Raw genomic sequence first — 16,842 nt, forward strand, 5'->3', positions numbered from 1 at the left:
GTTTCGAATCACAATCCCATTGGCATCTTGCTTGTTCTTGAATATCCATTTGGTCCCGATGACATTATGTTCCTCCGTTGGCCTAGGCACTACGTCCCAGACTTGGTTGCACTCGAAGTTGTTAAGTTCTTCGTGCATGGCCATAAGGCAATCCTCATCATCGAGCGCTTCCTGTACCTGTTGAGGTTCACAATACGAAACAAACGCGTGATGCTCACAATAATTCCAAATCTGTTGACGGGTGGATACTCCCCTTTTTAAACTGCCAAGTACATTCTTCATAAGATGAGACTTGACTCTCAGCTTGTTCGCAATCTTGGATGCTCGACGCTCCAAGAGTTCTTCATTAGATAAGGGGGAGCATCGACTTGTTTACTTTGCTTGCCCTTGCGTCTTGAGCCGACTGTTGGTGCTCCAGAAGGGAATTGTGAGACAGTCTCCTGATCATCTTGTCCTTCGACTTGAGCAGGTTCACTAGTTTGTTCTTGTATTTGTGGTTGCTCTCGATCTTGATCTTGTGCTTCTACTTGGTCTGGATCTCGGGGTTGCACTTGATCTTGATCATGAGCAGGTTCGGAGTCTTGGGGTAGTGCTTGAATATCCTGAGACACATCATCATTGTTGGGCCATTTATCTTGACCTTGAGCTTGTTTATATTGTTGAGAGTCTTCTCTTTGTTCATCGGAAGCGTGTGGGGCTTGTGGAGGTGATGGCTCCACTTGAGTAGAGCATTGTCCTTCTCCTTCGGCCACAAGGGGTTCCTCAATGGGGAGTATTTGACCAATCCCCATTCTTCTTATAGCTTGGGGAGGAATTTCATCACCTACATCACAAAGACCACTTTGCTCCACTTGGGAGCCATTATTTTCATCAAACTCTACGTTACACGTCTCCTCAATTAGTCCGGTGGACTTGTTGAGGACACGGTAAGCATGAGAGTTTGTAGCATAACCAACAAAGATACCCTCATGTGCTCTAGAATCAAATTTAGCTAACCGTGCACCTTTCTTGAGAATGAAACACTTACAACCGAATACCCGGAAGTACTTGAGATTGGGTTTGTTTCCAGTTAGGATCTCATACGGAGTCTTGTTCAAGCCTTTGCGGATGTAGAGCCGATTGGATGCATGACATGCTGTGTTGATGGCCTCTGCCCAGAAGTTATATGGAGATTTGAATTCTGCCATCATTGTCCTTGCAGCGTCTATCAAGGTCCGGTTCTTCCTTTCTGCCACGCCGTTTTGTTGAGGGGTATATGGTGCAGAATATTGGTGTTTTATTCCCTCATCACCTAGAAACTCATCTAAGGTGTAGTTCTTGAACTCGGTGCCGTTGTCACTTCTAATCATCAAGATCTTTGCTTCATGTTGACATTGCGCTTCATTAGCAAAGTTGATGACCGTTTGTTGAGTTTCACTCTTCTTTTTAAAGAAATATACCCAGGTATATCTTGAGTAGTCGTCAACAATCACTAAGCAATACTTTCTGCCTCCAAGACTATCAAATGATGGAGGACCAAACAGATCCATATGGAGAAGTTCCAATGGCCTCTTAGTGTAGATAAGAGTCGTTGGACGATGAGCAGTTTCATGAATATTTCCTTCAATGCAGGCACTGCAAACACGATCTTTAACAAAACTCACATTTGTTAGTCCAGGAATGTGGTCCCCTGTCAGAAGACTTTACAAAGATCTCATATTGACATGAGCTAAACGGCGATGCCAAAGCCAGCCCACATCAACTTTAGCCATTAAACATGTCGCAGTCTTAGTGGGTCGCTTTGAGAAGTTCACCACATAAAGACCATTTTCGACATATCCAACATAGGCTACTTTAAGAGTATTGCTCCTTAGGAGGACCACAGTATCAAGATTAAAGAATGTGGAAAACCCCATAATTGCGAGTTGACGAACCGAAAGTAAATTGTAGGCAAGTGACTCAACAAGCATGACCTTCTCAATAGATAAATCTTGAGAGATGACCACCTTACCAAATCCCAATACCTTTGAAGAGGATGCATCGGCGAATTGGACATGGGTGGACATAGATGGATAAGGATGCACATCCACCATTAAGTCCTTGCTTCCAGTCATATGATTTGTTGCTCCACTATCGAGCAACCATGACACCCCACCGGAAGCAAACTCCTGCAATAGATCAAGGCATGGTTTTAGGTACCCATTTTTTAATGGGTCCTTTCATGTTAGAGACAAGGGTCTTAGGAACCCAGATAGCCCATTCAATATCCTCATCGTAGGAACCAACAAATCTGGCATAAACATGCCCATCACTAGCACACCATAAGACATAAGAAGAATTGAGTTTGCCGGCTGTGTTAGTAGGAATGGTTTTGCCCTTCTTGAGGTTTCCATAGTCCACCTTGTTCCTGTTCACCTTCTGAGTCCCCTCACCTTCTTTGACAAAGATGTCCATGAGGGTGGGAGATCGTTTGTTCCTGTTCCTCCTTTTACGTTTTGACTTGGAGATAAGTCCAAGTCCCTCCTTTCCTACAACACCCTTTTGAGTGCTCAAGAGGTCGTTCAGACTCTTCTCACCTTGTATGCATGCCACAAGGCCCTTCTCAAGTTTATCCTTTAACTTGGCATTTTCCTCCACAAGATGTACATGCTCACAACAGGGGTTAGTTGCACAAGCATTATCAATTAACACAAAGGGAGGGCAAGTAGAGATCTCCTTCGTAAGCTTTGCTTGGAGTTGATCATGAGACTCTTTCAGAGAGAAATGAGCACCTTTCAAGACCTTGTGGGCCTTGTCAAGTGTGTCAAACTCCTCTTTGAGTCTGTCATGGCCAACCCCAAGAGCATACTTTTCAGACTTAAGCATACAAGTAAGAACAACATCATGATCTAGTTTCTTTTGCATTTTAGCGCATTCATCGTTATATGACTCCTCAAGAGCCAAACGAAGAGTGCGCTCCTTTTCTAGAGCATTAGATAATTCGGCAATTTCATCGGCATAGTCATGACTGTGTCCCTGAAGCTCGGAGATGGTCTGCTCATGAGACTCAATGAGGTCAGTGGCCTCACCCAGTTGTTCCAAGAGAGCAACAAAGTGCTTCTTGGGTTCTCCCTTAATAGTGCACAGAAACTTGTCAAGATCATGCTCATTAAGTTCCCCAACATCACTATCTTCAACACAATTTAACAATGAAGGAGCAGAAGCAATGTTGGTCTTAATGATGGGAGTTACCTGATTGGTACCTTTTGCCATGAGGCACTTGGTGATGTGGTTCTCGTTGGGGGCGTTGAAGAGAGACACCTTCTGGGGAGAGGTAGTGGCAATAGCAACAGTTGCCGTTGCCACTGTATCATCATCATCATCATCATCGGAAGGATACTCTTCGAGGGCCACCATCCATTTTGGGTGAGGTTTCTTCACAAAGTTGTTCTTGATTGGAAATGATTTGGTTTTGTCTTTGCGAATGAGCTTGCCTCCGTTGTCTTCCCTTTTCTCATAGGGACATTCGGCCACGAAGTGACTCACGTTACCACAGTTATAACATGTCCTTACTCGTTGTTTGGGTTTGAATCCACTCGAGTTGTTCTTGGTGAAGGTGGGTCTTGAGTTCCTCTTGTTGCCCCAGAATTGCCTTGATGCAAGAGCCATGTGCTCATGATAGGCATACTTTGTGTCTTCAGGGCAGCCCTCCTCTTCCTCATCTTCTTCTTCTTCTTCAAGCCTTGCTTTTGCTTTCAACGCAAGGTTGGGTGAAGTTATCTTTGATCGAACATGAGCAAGTGCATTGTCGGTTGTTTCGTTCATGATTGGCATTGCAATGAATTCATCCAACACCTCACTGGAAGACAAGGAGTGGAAGTCTGGCCGCTGACGAATGACAGATGACATGGCTTTGTTGAAAGGCATGATGGCTTTAAGGAACTTGCGCTTGACCCATGTATCATCCACATCCTTGCTCCCATGATCCTTGAGTGCCACAGCAATAGCAGTCACCCTCCGATAGAGATCACGAGGGTCCTCGTCTTCCTTCATCACAAACTCATCGGCCTTATCAAGTATCACTTCATAGTTGGATCGTTGAATGCTTGAGCTTCCCTTGTACAACACCATAATATGCTCCCAACAATCCTTGGCCAAAGTGAAGGGATGCAAGTGAGGAAGATCTTCAAGTGGCACTGCAGACTGGAGAATAAACAAAGCGGAGTGATTATATTGATTGTCTGCATCTTCTCTTGGAGTGAGGTTGCTTGGATCATGGGGATAATATCCTTGCTCGATGATTCTCCACAAGTTTGTTGAGCTGTGATTCAAATGAGACTTAATAGAAAACACCCAGTTAGCAAAGTCACCTTTCACAAGCTTAGGAGGAGGGCCAATAGGATTAAGACGTGGTGCGGAAACGGATCCTCCATAGACCATGGGAGGTGGAACTGAGGCATATGTTCCAGTCCCACCCTTTTCGTGAGATGAGGAAGGTCGCATACCTTTAGCCGCTTTCTTAGAGGAGTTGGCCTCCGAATCGGTGACGGTGGGTTTAACCACTATAGCCGGTTCGGGTGAACTTTTAAATCCCTCAATTAACTCCTTAAGCATGGTCTTGACTTCGTTCGTCAAGGACGTCTTGAGGGCGGCCATAGTCGTATTCAAGTCGTCCCTCGTGACCGAAGTCAAGTCCATGGCCTCGGGTTGCCCATGGTTAATTCCCTCTTCGCCTTCCATACTCTTCGGGTGGTTAAACCCTTAATAAAGAGACGTGGCTCTGATACCAATTGAAAGGATCGATATGGTTGACTAGAGGGGGGGTGAATAGACAACGACCACTTTTTAATTAATCTTAGCAAGTTAAGGTAAACAACATATGGGTTCACAAATATTACGACAATGAGGTGAACCCTAATGAAGCTAACAACGAGAGCTATTAAGACAAGTAAGATATAGTCGCAAACATAAGCATACACAAAGTAAAGGATAGAGATAACCACAAGTGGAACCGATGGAGACGAGGATGTGTTACCGAAGTTCCTTCCCTTTGAAAAGAAGTACGTCTCTGTTGGAGCGGTGTGGAGGCACAATGCACCCCAATAAGCCACTAAGACCACCGTATTCTCCTCACGCCCTCGCACGATGCAAGGTACCGTGATTCCACTATAGGTGCCCTTGAAGGAGGCAACCGAACCTTTACAAACAAGGTTGGGGCAAACTTCACACAAAGCTTGGAGGCTCCCAACTAGACCACGAAGCTTCACCACAATGGAATATGGCTTCGAGGTGAGCTCAACCGTCTAGGATGCTCAAACACCCAAGAGTAACAAGATCCGCAAGGGATTGGTGGGGAATCAACTTTTCTCTTGGTGGAAGTGTGGATCTAGGCCTTCTCAACCAATCCCTAAAGAATCAACAAGTTTGATTGGCTAGGGAGAGAGATCGGGCACTTTTGAGCTTAGGGAGCAACAATGGAGCTTGGGGAGGTAAGAGATGAGGTTCCACAGCTAGAAGAACCCTTTATATAGTGGGGGGGAAATCCAACCGTTTTCCCACTCTCTGCCCGAGCTCCAGCGGTACTACCACTGGCTGCAGCGGTACTACCGCTGGCACTCCAGCGGTACTACCGCTGACCAGGGGTGGTACTACCGCCGACTAGCGGTACTACCGCTGGTTGCAGCGGTACTACCGCTGGCACTCCAGCGGTACTACCGCTGGGCCCCTGGTAGTGCAAAGGCACTACCACCGCCAAGAAAGTCTTCACAAAAAGGTCCGTCCGCGAACAACCGCTAGGCAGGCGGTACTAAGCTCCTAGAGCGGTACTACCGCTGACCAGGGGCGGTACTACCGCCAGCCAGCGGTACTACGGCTGGCTGCAGCGGTACTACCGCTAGGGCCAGCGGTACTACCGCTAGGGCCAGCGGTACTACCACTAGCATTCCAGCGGTACTACCGCTGGGGACCATTTTGCAAGGAGGAAAGAACCACAGTGGCGGGGGCCGCTCCAAAGATGAAGGTAAGGGAAAATATGTGAAGTGTGCGCGTGCAAAGATAGATTCCACCCAAACCTTTCCACTACGGTTCCCCTCTTAATAGTACGGCTTTCCTATGACTCAAATAAAGAGAATCGTGGAGAACGCCGTGCTTCCGTTCCATGAATGAGGAGGCGAGTCGTCTTGTGCCGTCGACGTGTGTTATCTGAAACCTTAACACACACGGTTAGTCCTTTTCGGTGCTGTCATCAATCACCAAAATTACTTAGGCATAAACTATGCCCCAACAACTAGTCTTATTATTTTCCGGCGGTATTGTGGGATGAAGCGGCCCGGACCGACTTTACACGTACGCTTACGTGAGACTGGTTCCACCGACAGACATGCACACCGTGCATAAAGGTGGCTAGCGGGTGTCTGTCTCTCCTACTCTAGTCGGATTGGATTTGATGAAAAGGGTCCTTATGAAGGGTAAATAGCTTTGGCATATCATCGTTGTGGCTGTCACGTAGGTAAGAAGGCGTTCTTGCTGGAAACCCAAATCAGCCACGTAAAACTTGCAACAACAATTAGAGGACGTCTAACTTGTTTTTGCATTGTTTGACATGTGATGTGATATGGCCAAAGTTGTGATGTTGCATGTATGATGTATGAGATGATCATGTTATTGTAATAGGTTTCACGACTTGCATGTCGATGAGTATGACAACTGGCAGGAGCCATAGGAGTTGTCTTAATTTATTGTATGAGATGCAACGCCATGTGCTTACTACTTTTACTTCATTGCTAACGGTTAGCTATAGTAGTAGTGATAGTAGTAGTTGGCGTGACGACTTCACGGAGATACGATGATGGAGATCATGATGATGGAGATCATGGTGTCACGCCGGTGACGATGATGATCATGCGATGCCTGAAGATGGAGATCAAAAGGGCGAAGATGATAATGGACATATCATGTCACTATATGATTGCATTGTGATGTTTTTCATGTTTTTCATCTTATTGCATAGAACGACGGTAGCATAATAAGATGATCCCTCTTAAAATTTCGAGAACGTATTCCCCTAAGTGTGCACCATTGTGAAGGTTCGTTGTCTCGAAGCACCACGTGATGATCGGGTGTGATAGATTCTAACGTTCGCATACAACGGGTGTAAGCCAGATTTACACACGCAAAACACCTAGGTTGACTCGACGAGCTTAGCATGTACAGACATGACCTCGAATACAAGAGACCGAAAGATCGAACATGAGTCGTATGGTTGAGTACGATCAGCATGAAGTTGCTCACCATGGTGACTAGTCCGTCTCACGTGATGATCGGACACGGGTTAGTCAACATGGATCATGTATCACTTAGATGACTAGAGGGATGTCGATTTAAGTGGGAGTTCATACTTAACTTGATTAAATGAACTTAATTGTCATGAACTTAGTCTAAAAGTTGTCTTTATAAGTATTGTAGATGGCCAACGTCAACCTCAATTTCAACGCATTCCTAGAGAAAAACAAGCTGAAAGATGATGGTAGCAACTATGGGGACTGGGTTCGCAACTTGAAGCTCATCCTTGAAGCAGCTAAAGGCTTATGTCCTTGATGCGCCGCTAGGTGACCCTCCCGCTCCCGCAGCAGCCCAGGACATTCTGAACGTCTGGCAAACGTGGAGTGATGACTACTCTCTGGTTAGGTGTGGCATGTTATACAGTTTAGAAACGGGGCTCCAAAGGCGTTTTGAGCAACACGGAGCATATGAGATGTTCCAGGAGCTTAAGCTAGTTTTTAAAGCTCATGCCCGTGTCGAGAGATATGAAGTCTCCGACAAGTTCTTTAGCTGTAAGATGGAGGAGAACAGTTCTGTCAGTGAGCACATACTCAAAATGTCTGGGTTACACGGTCGTCTGACTTCACTTGGAGTCGAACTTCCGGATGATGCTATAATTGACAGAATCCTCCAGTCTCTCCCACCAAGCTACAAAGGCTTTGTGCTTAACTACAACATGCAAGGGATGGAGAAGACCATTTTCGAGTTGTACCCGATGCTCATGTCTGCAGAAGTAGAAATCAAGAAAGAGCATCAAGTGTTGATGGTCAACAAGACCACTAGTTTCAAGAAAGGCAAGGGTAAGAAGAACTACAAGAAAGACGACAAAGTTGTTGCCGCGTCCGGTAAGCCAGATGCCGGGAAGAAGAAAAAGAATGGACCCAAGCCTGAGACTGAGTGCTTCTATTGCAAGGGAAAAGGTCACTGGAAGCGGAACTGCCCCAAATAGTTAGCGGACAAGAAGGCCGTCAACGTTAAAGGTATATGTGATATACATGTTATTGATGTGTACCTTACCAGCGCTCGTAGTAGTTCCTGGGTATTTGATACCGGTGTTGTTGCTCACATTTGCAACTCAAAGCAGGAACTGCGGAATAAGCGGAGACTGGCCAAGGACGAGGTGACGATGCGCGTCGGGAATGGTTCAAAGGTCGATGTGATCGCCGTCGGCACGCTACCTCTACATCTACCGTCGAGATTAGTTTAAACCTTATAATTGTTATTTAGTACCAGCTTTAAGCATGAACATTGTATCAGGGTCTTGCTTAATGCGAGACGGCTACTCATTTAAGTCAGAGAATAATGGTTGTTCTATTTATATGAGTGATATGTTTTATGGTCATGCTCCGCTGGTGAATGGTTTATTCTTGATGAATCTCGATCGTGATGTTACACATATTCATAGTGGGAGTACCAAAAGATGTAAAGTTGATAATGATAGTCCCACATACTTGTGGCACTGCCGCCTTGGTCATATCGGCGTTAAGCGCATGAAGAAGCTCCATACTGATGGACTATTAGAGTCTCTTGATTTTGAATCATTTGACACATGCGAACCGTGCCTCATGGGCAAGATGACTAAGACTCCATTCTCAGGACTAATGGAGAGAGCAACCGACTTATTGGAAATAATATATACTGATGTGTGTGGTCCGATGAACGTTGAAGCTCGCGGTGGCTATCGTCATGTTCTCACTCTCACCGATGATTTGAGTAGGTATGGGTATATCTACTTGATGAAGCACAAACCTGAGACGTTTGAAAAGTTCAAGGAATTTCAGAGTGAGGTTGAGAATCAACGTGACAGAAAAATTAAATGTCTACGATCTGATCGTGGAGGAGAATATTTGAGTCACGAGTTTGGCACACACCTAAGGAAGTGTGGAATCATTTCACAACTCACACCGCCTAGCACACCGCAACGCAACGGAGTGTCTGAACGTCGAAATCGCACTTTATTAGATATGGTACGATCTATGATGTCTATTACCGACTTACCGCTATCATTTTGGGGACACGCACTAGAAACTGCAGCATTCACTTTAAATAGGGCACAGTCTAAATCCGTTGAGACGACACCGTATGAACTATGGTTTGGCAAGAAACCTAAGTTGTCGTTTCTTAAAGTTTAGGGCTGCGATGCTTATGTGAAGAAACTTCAACCAGAAAAGCTCGAACCCAAAGCGGAGAAATGCGTATTCATAGGATACCCTAACGAAACTATTGGGTATACCTTCTATCTTAGATCCGAAGGTAAAACCTTTGTTGCCAAGAACGGATCCTTTATAGAGAAAGAGTTTCTCTCGAAAGAAGTAAGTGGGAGGAAGGTAGAACTTGATGAGGTAATTACACCCCCTCTCGAACAGGATAGTAGCGCAACGCGGGAAGTTGTTCCTGTGGCGCCTACACCAACTGAAGAGGAAGTTAATGATGATGATCATGAAGCTTCGGATCAAGTTACTACTGAACCGCGAAGGTCCACAAGGGCACGCTCCGCACCAGAGTGGTACGGCAACCCTGTGATGGAAATCATGTTGTTAGACAACGGTGAACCTTCGAACTATGAAGAAGCAATGGCGGGCCCGGATTCCAACAAATGGCTTGAGGCTATGAAATCCGAGATAGGATCCATGTATGAGAACAAAGTATGGACTTTGGTGGACTTGCCCGATGACCGGCGAGCCATAGAAAATAAATGGATCTTCAAGAAGAAGACTGATGCAAATGGTAATGTAACCGTTTACAAAGCTCGACTTGTCGCAAAGGGTTTTCGACAAATTCAAGGAGTTGACTACAACGAGACTTTCTCTCCCGTAGCGAAGCTGACATCAGTCTGAATCATGTTAGCAATTGCCGCCTTTTATGATTATGAAATTTGGCAAATGGACGTCAAAACAGCGTTCCTCAACGGGAACCTTAAGGAAGAGTTGTATATGATGCAACCAGAAGGTTTTGTCGACCCTAAGGGTGCTAACAAAGTGTGCAAGCTCCGGCGCTCCATCTATGGGCTGGTGCAAGCATCTCGGAGTTGGAACATTCGCTTTAATGAGGTGATTAAAGCGTTTGGGTTCATACAGGTTTACGGAGAAGCCCGTCTGTACAAGAAAGTGAGTGGGAGCTCTGTAGCTTTCCACATACTGTATGTGGATGACATATTATTGATGGGGAACAATACAGAAATGTTGGAGAGCATAAAGGCCTATTTGAACAAGAGTTTTTCAATGAAGGACCTTGGAGAAGCTGCATACATATTAGGCATCAAGATCTATAGAGATAGATCAAGACGCCTCATAGGTCTTTCGCAAAGTACATACCTTGACAAGATATTGAAGAAGTTCAATATGGAAAACGCAAAGAAAGGGTTCTTGCCAGTTTTGCAAGGTATAAGATTGAGTAAGACTCAGTCGCCGACCACGGCAGCAGATAGAGAGAAGATGAGTTATGTCCCCTACGCTTCAGCCGTGGGCTCTCTAATGTATGCCATGCTGTGTACCAGACCTGATATAAACCTTGCCATAAGTTTGGTAGGGAGGTACCAAAGTGATCCCGGTATGGAACACTGGACAACGGTCAAGAATATCCTTAAGTACCTAAAAAGGACTAAGGAAATGCTTCTCGTTTATGGAGGCGACGAAGAGCTCGTCGTAAAGGGTTATGTCGACGCTAGCTTCGACACAAATCCGAATGACTCTAAGTCACAGACCGGATACGTATATGTGTTGAATGGTGGGGCAGTGAGCTGGTGCAGTAGCAAGCAAGAAGTCGTGGAAGCATCTACATGTGAAGTGGAGTACATAGCTGCTTCAGAAGCAGCTCATGAAGGAATTTGGATGAAGGAGCTCATCACCGACCTTGGAGTGGTTCCAAGCGCGTCGGGTCCAATGACACTCTTCTGTGATAACACTGGGGCCATTGCCATATCCAAGGAGCCCAGGTTTCACCGGAAGACGAAGCACATCAAACGCCGCTACAACTCCATCCAGGACCATGTCCAGAGTGGAGTGATAGATATTTGTAAAGTACACACGGATCTGAATATTGCAGACCCGTTGACTAAACCTCTTCCACGAGCAAAACATGATCAACACCATAATGCTATGGGTGTTCGATACATCACAATGTAACTAGATTATTGACTCTAGTGCAAGTGGGAGACTGTTGGAAATATGGCCTAGAGGCAATAATAAAATGGTTATTATCATATTTTCTTGTTCATGATAATCGTCTATTGTTCATGCTATAATTGTATTAACAGGAAACAGTAATACATGTGTGAATAAATAGATCACAATGTGTCCCTAGCAAGCCTCTAGTTGGCTAGCTCGTTAGTCAATAGATGATCATGGTTTCCTAATCATGGGCATTAGATGTCACTGATAACGGGATCACATCATTGGGAGAATGATGTGATGGACAAGACCCAATCCTAAGCATAGCACTAGATCGTATTGTTCGTATGCTAAAGCTTTTCTAACGTCAAGTATCTTTTCCTTCGACCGTGAGATTGTGCAACTCCCGGATACCGTAGGAGTGCTTTGGGTGTATCAAACGTCACAACGTAACTGGGTGACTATAAAGGTGCGCTACGGGTACCTCCGAAAGTGTCTGTTGGGTTGGTACGAATTGAGATCGGGATTTGTCGCTCCGTGTGACGGAGAGGTATCTCTGGGCCCACTCGGTAGAACATCATCATGAGCTCAATGTGACTAAGGAGTTAGTCACACGATGACGTGCTACGGAACAAGTAAAGAGACTTACCGGTAAAAAGATTGAACAAGGTATAGGTATACCGACGATCGAATCTGCTCGGGCAAGTTCTATACGGACAAACAAAGGGAATCGTATACGGAATTAATTGAATCCTTGACATTGTGGTTCATCCGATGACATCATCGTGGAGCAAGTGGGAGCCACCATGGGTATCCAGACCCCGCTGATGGTTATTGGCCGGAGAGGTCTCTCGGTCATGTCTGCGTGTCTCCCGAACCCGTAGGGTCTACACACTTAAGGTTCGGTGACGCGACGGTTATAGGGAATTGTTATACGAGGTTACCGAAAGTTGTTCGGAGTCCCGGATGAGATCCCGGACGTCACGAGGAGCTCCGGAATGGTCCGGAGGTAAATATTGATATATAGGACGGATGATTTCGGACACCAGAAGTGTTTCGGACATCACCGGTAACGTACTGGGACCACCGGGACCACCAGAGGTGGCCCCGGGGGTCCACCGAAGGGGGCAACGACCCCGAGAGGTAAGGTGGGCCAAGTGGGGAAGGGAACCAGCCCATAGGTGGGCTAGTGTGCCTCCGCACTCAGACCAATGCGTGGGGGAGAGAAAAGGGGGGGGCAAACCCTAAGCCAGGTGGGCCTAAGGCCCACCAGGGGTGCGCCACACCCCTCCTCCCCCCCTTGGCCACCGCACCAGCCCCATCTAGGGCTGCCCCCCCCAGGAGAGGGAAACCCTCAAGGGGGTGCAGCCCCTCCCTCCCCCTATATATAGTGGGCACTTTTGACCATTGGAGATCAGACTTTTGCCTCTCTCTCGGCGCAGCCCTGCCCTTCTTCCTCCTCCTCTCTGCCGGTGCTTGGAGAAGCCCTGCCGGGAGACCTCGTCTCTCCATCGACACCACGCCGTCGTGCTGCTGGAGTTCTTCCACAACCTCTCCCTCCTCCTTGCTGGATCAAGGTGCGGGAGACGTCACCGGGCTGCACGTGTGTTGAACGCGGAGGTGCCGTAGTTCGGCACTAGATCGGAATCGCTGCGAGTACGACTCCATCAACCGCGTTCTAGCAACGCTTCCGCTTAGCGATCTTCAAAGGTATGAAGATGCTCTTACCCCTCTCTCGTTGCTGGTCTCTCCATAGGAAGATCTGAATATGCGTAGGAAAATTTTGAATTTATACTACGTTACCCAACAACGTTCCCCAACACCCTCATGTAGATCTCATATTCTAGGATGAGATATTTTACCAAGAGACTATTGATGGAACTAAGGTGGCCATAGTTTTTGATTGTGTGGGGTTGCTGCCTCCTGCTCTCAACATAGTCGACACTCAACTCCCAAACTCATGGAAGCAAGTAGCCTCGAGCCTGATTCCAAACGCAAGCGCCCGGGCCCCGACACCAGGGCTCATCGGTATAAACACCCGAGGGCGAGCTCGCCGGAGGTTACCGACGACAACCCCACACTGGAGAAGGCGTCTCATGACAAGCCTACACCCACGCCCTTGCCTTTCCATGGAGCAGGCGCAGGCAAAATTCAACGTCGTCATGGCGGAGGAGCAACCAGCACCGCAGCTGGTGTCGACGCTCCAACAAGCGCACGAGGAGGAGCGCTACGTCACTTCCTTCCTCGCATATCGCCGACTAGTGGAGGGCTAAACTTACGACGAGTTCGCAAGCGAGAAGGTCGTGACGGGCAGGGTTGAGGAGAACCAAAATTTCATTGCCGACCAGCAAGCGATCTACGAGGCCACGTGCGCTCCTGTGGACCGCAGTCGCCCGTGGATGTGACGAAGGCGATCATAGACAGGAACGCCGACAGATGGGCTTTGTTCGCACCGCCTGCACGTTTGTGTCAGGCCGCTACGGCAATGAGGTCGACAAGTGCATGTCCAATCATAGACGCCAATGTAGAGCGGCATCTGATCAGCCCCGCTTACAAGTTAAAATATCTTTGGTTAGTTATAAATTTTTTGTCAGCTTTTCCTTAGTTTGAACTAATATTATATTATGCAGGCTTATGCGGATGCCCGCCTACATCCCTAGACACGGAAGACGAAGGTGTATGTGTCCTATGTGCGCATTTCCTGTCCCATGTTTTATTCTTACTCGCCGACGAACCGCGGCTACCTGGAGCTGACGATCGTCCAGGAAGTCAGGCATTTGAGAAAACAAGGACCTTGAGGATGGACACCTTTGAAGATTTAGGCTAGGTTAACTTTGGGATGTTTTTATTTAATGAAATATGTCAAAAATGTAACATGTATGGTTCGCTTTAAATAAAAATCAGCCGATTTGCATGGAATTTGTATGGTGTTTGAATTCTGCTTGAAATATATACTGATATTTGAGGTACATAGATACCGGCTCTTGTATCACTGTATGTCCGTTCTAGGGTCGCCGTTGCCCGTTGGTAAGCAACGATACTTAACGTGGCATTACTGAGCAAACTGTCGGCCCCGAAGTTTGCCTGCCCCTACGGCCTTGTTTGGTGCGCAGGGTTTGAGGAGCTTTGTAGGGGATTATTCCCGAGGGGATCAGAAACCCCGCGATTCCCTGCATGTCTATTTGGTGGACAGGGTTTGTGATGAGCAAATCCCTTCAATCCTCTCTAATCCCCTTGATTTCTTTTTACCCACGCGGTTCAGAAAAACTTATCTCATGGTTCAGGGATTTGGCAATTGAGAGGATTTGGTAGAAAGAAGGGATTCACCTAATCCTGTGAACCCCTCCACAATCCTCCCCAACCCCTTTCTGCCAAACAAGGCCTACAGGATTTTTGTGTCAGAGATTAGCTGCTCACGCCGATCCAAACGGGAGAAAATCCAGTGCTCGAACACCAGCGCCCATTTGTATCTTTGTCAATAACTTTATGCCTTTGCGATGCATACATCAGGAATCCATTCACTGATTCTACTCATTCAGCTCAGTTCACTCGCCGGCAGTTTAGCCGGACTTCGCCGTTCTTCCCGGTGAGCGCCAGGTTGCCCATCCTCACCATGGCGGCGGCGAAGTCTACCGCGAAGAGCGTGGCGTTGGCGGCGTATGCTCGCACGATCGCGTCCGTGCTGCCGTTGCCCGCGCCGCTCCCGTAGAGCTCCTGGTCGGACCGCAGGAGCACGCGGCGAGCGACGAGGTCCTGGAAGTAGCCGTTGTCGAATGCGGAGGGGGCGCGCAGCTCGAGCGGCGCGAGGTTTCCGTCACCGCCGGCGGAAGGGCAGGCCTTGGCGCGTATCTGCGTGGCGAAGGCGGCGTCCACGGCCGCGTTACCGGTGTCGTTGTAGATGTGCGCGCGGAAGGTGGTGCACCGTGCCCAGCCCACGGTGTGCGCCCCGGACAGCGCGGTCAGGTCGCGCGCGTCCAGGCCCTTGTCGCTGAACCTGGTGAGGAGGTCGGCGAGCCTCGCATCCGGCGGCGGCAGGTTGGTGTTCGCCGCGTTCTGGTTCGCCGAGCGCCCGTCTCGCCGGCCCAGCTGCACCGTCCAGCTCGGCCCCCCGAGCTGCACGCACGCACGTGGCCACCATTAACAATGCCATTGCCACCAACCAGGATACGAAAGAGAGAGAAGCAGGTTGGTACCGACCAGGCTGACGGCGTCGCGGGCGGCGAGCGCGACGATGTCGGCGCAGGAGACGGTGGCCTTGCAGGAAGCCTCGACCTGCGCCTTGATGGCATCGATGACCTCGTAGCCGCGCAGCGAGTTGGCGTTCGGCCCCGCGTTCTTCTCCCCCGTGAAGTTGGCCGTGTCGTCCAGCAAGACGGAGGCGTCGCACCCCTGCGCATGCACGCACCCACTCTCTCAGCACGCAGCAGTTGGCAGGATTTAATCTGTGACCGACCGGAGCCAAAACGTACATTGACGAAGCAGTCGTGGAAGAAGAGGCGGAGGATGGACGCGCCCATGCGCGCCTCCTTCTGCACGGCCTGCGCCATGCCGCGGCGCACGACGGACTGCAGCCCCGGGCACGTGGCGTCGTAGAACGCCGGCGACATCTGGCCATCGACGACGACAACAACGGCCGTCGCCACGGCGAGAACAGACACGGCTACGCGCGCCAGGAGCATCCCCATCACCTCGCGGCACTTCCAGAAAGCAACAGCTGAAGAAGAGGAAGGGAAGATCCTCCGCTGCAGGGAGAGTGAAGTGTTAAGTACTCGAGCGAGCTCCGCTGGCGAGGCGGTGCTCTGGCCACGCACGAGCCCGCCGCGCGCGCGCACGTATATATGGGCACGCTGATCAAACGTTGGATGCGGCGGCAGCCTGTGCGCTGTTCGCTGCTGGATCGGAAGGCGTGGCTAGCTAGCACGGACCGATGGGGCGGAGGCAGCCAGCTGATAGGTAGTAGGAGGGGATCTTGTCGCTATTACTGTTTGGAAGGTGACAAGTGACAGGCAGTAAGACTGTTTGGGCTGTGGCTGTGTGCGGCCGTGGATGGTAGCGCCAGCCGGGGAGAGCACGGCGGTCGAGACACGGCCGGGATGGGCGCACGCGCACCGAGCAGAGCCCCATGGATGGATGGAGTCACCCGGGCAGAGACACACGCCAATGGCCACCGGAGGAGTGTCGCGTGCATGGCAATGCATGTGGCACCAACCAGCAGCGAGCATCAATCAGTCAGTACGTTGCAAGTTGCGACGCGTCCGGACAAACGGCCGGGCCATCCCCGTACTCCTAAATCGGAACACTAGGTCGATGATTAACTCGTAAATCGGACGGTGAAATAAGCAGGGAGATAAGCTGGTTCTGTTCGGTGTTCGTTTGCCTTCCCTCCCTCTCGTGGTTACAAGCCTGTAATAATTGCTGAATCCGTCCATTCCATCCATACCATATCCACGCTACG

The 16,842-nt window shown here is 48.7% G+C and overlaps 1 protein-coding gene across 1 annotated transcript; it reads right to left on the reverse strand.

The window, feature by feature from the left end:
* Positions 1–14,644: 14,644 nt before the first annotated feature.
* LOC123439589 (peroxidase P7-like) lies at positions 14,645–16,298 on the reverse strand. The gene is made up of 3 exons (XM_045116281.1): positions 15,857–16,298; positions 15,585–15,776; positions 14,645–15,500 (listed from the first exon to the last, which is right to left on the reverse strand). Exons 1-3 carry the CDS (start codon positions 16,070–16,072, stop codon positions 14,928–14,930), a joined length of 981 nt encoding a protein of 326 aa, XP_044972216.1. The 5' UTR covers positions 16,073–16,298; the 3' UTR covers positions 14,645–14,927.
* Between the last annotated feature and the right edge of the window lie 544 nt (positions 16,299–16,842).

Source organism: Hordeum vulgare, chromosome 3H (assembly GCF_904849725.1).
Source record: "Hordeum vulgare subsp. vulgare chromosome 3H, MorexV3_pseudomolecules_assembly, whole genome shotgun sequence".
NCBI lineage: Eukaryota > Viridiplantae > Streptophyta > Magnoliopsida > Poales > Poaceae > Hordeum > Hordeum vulgare.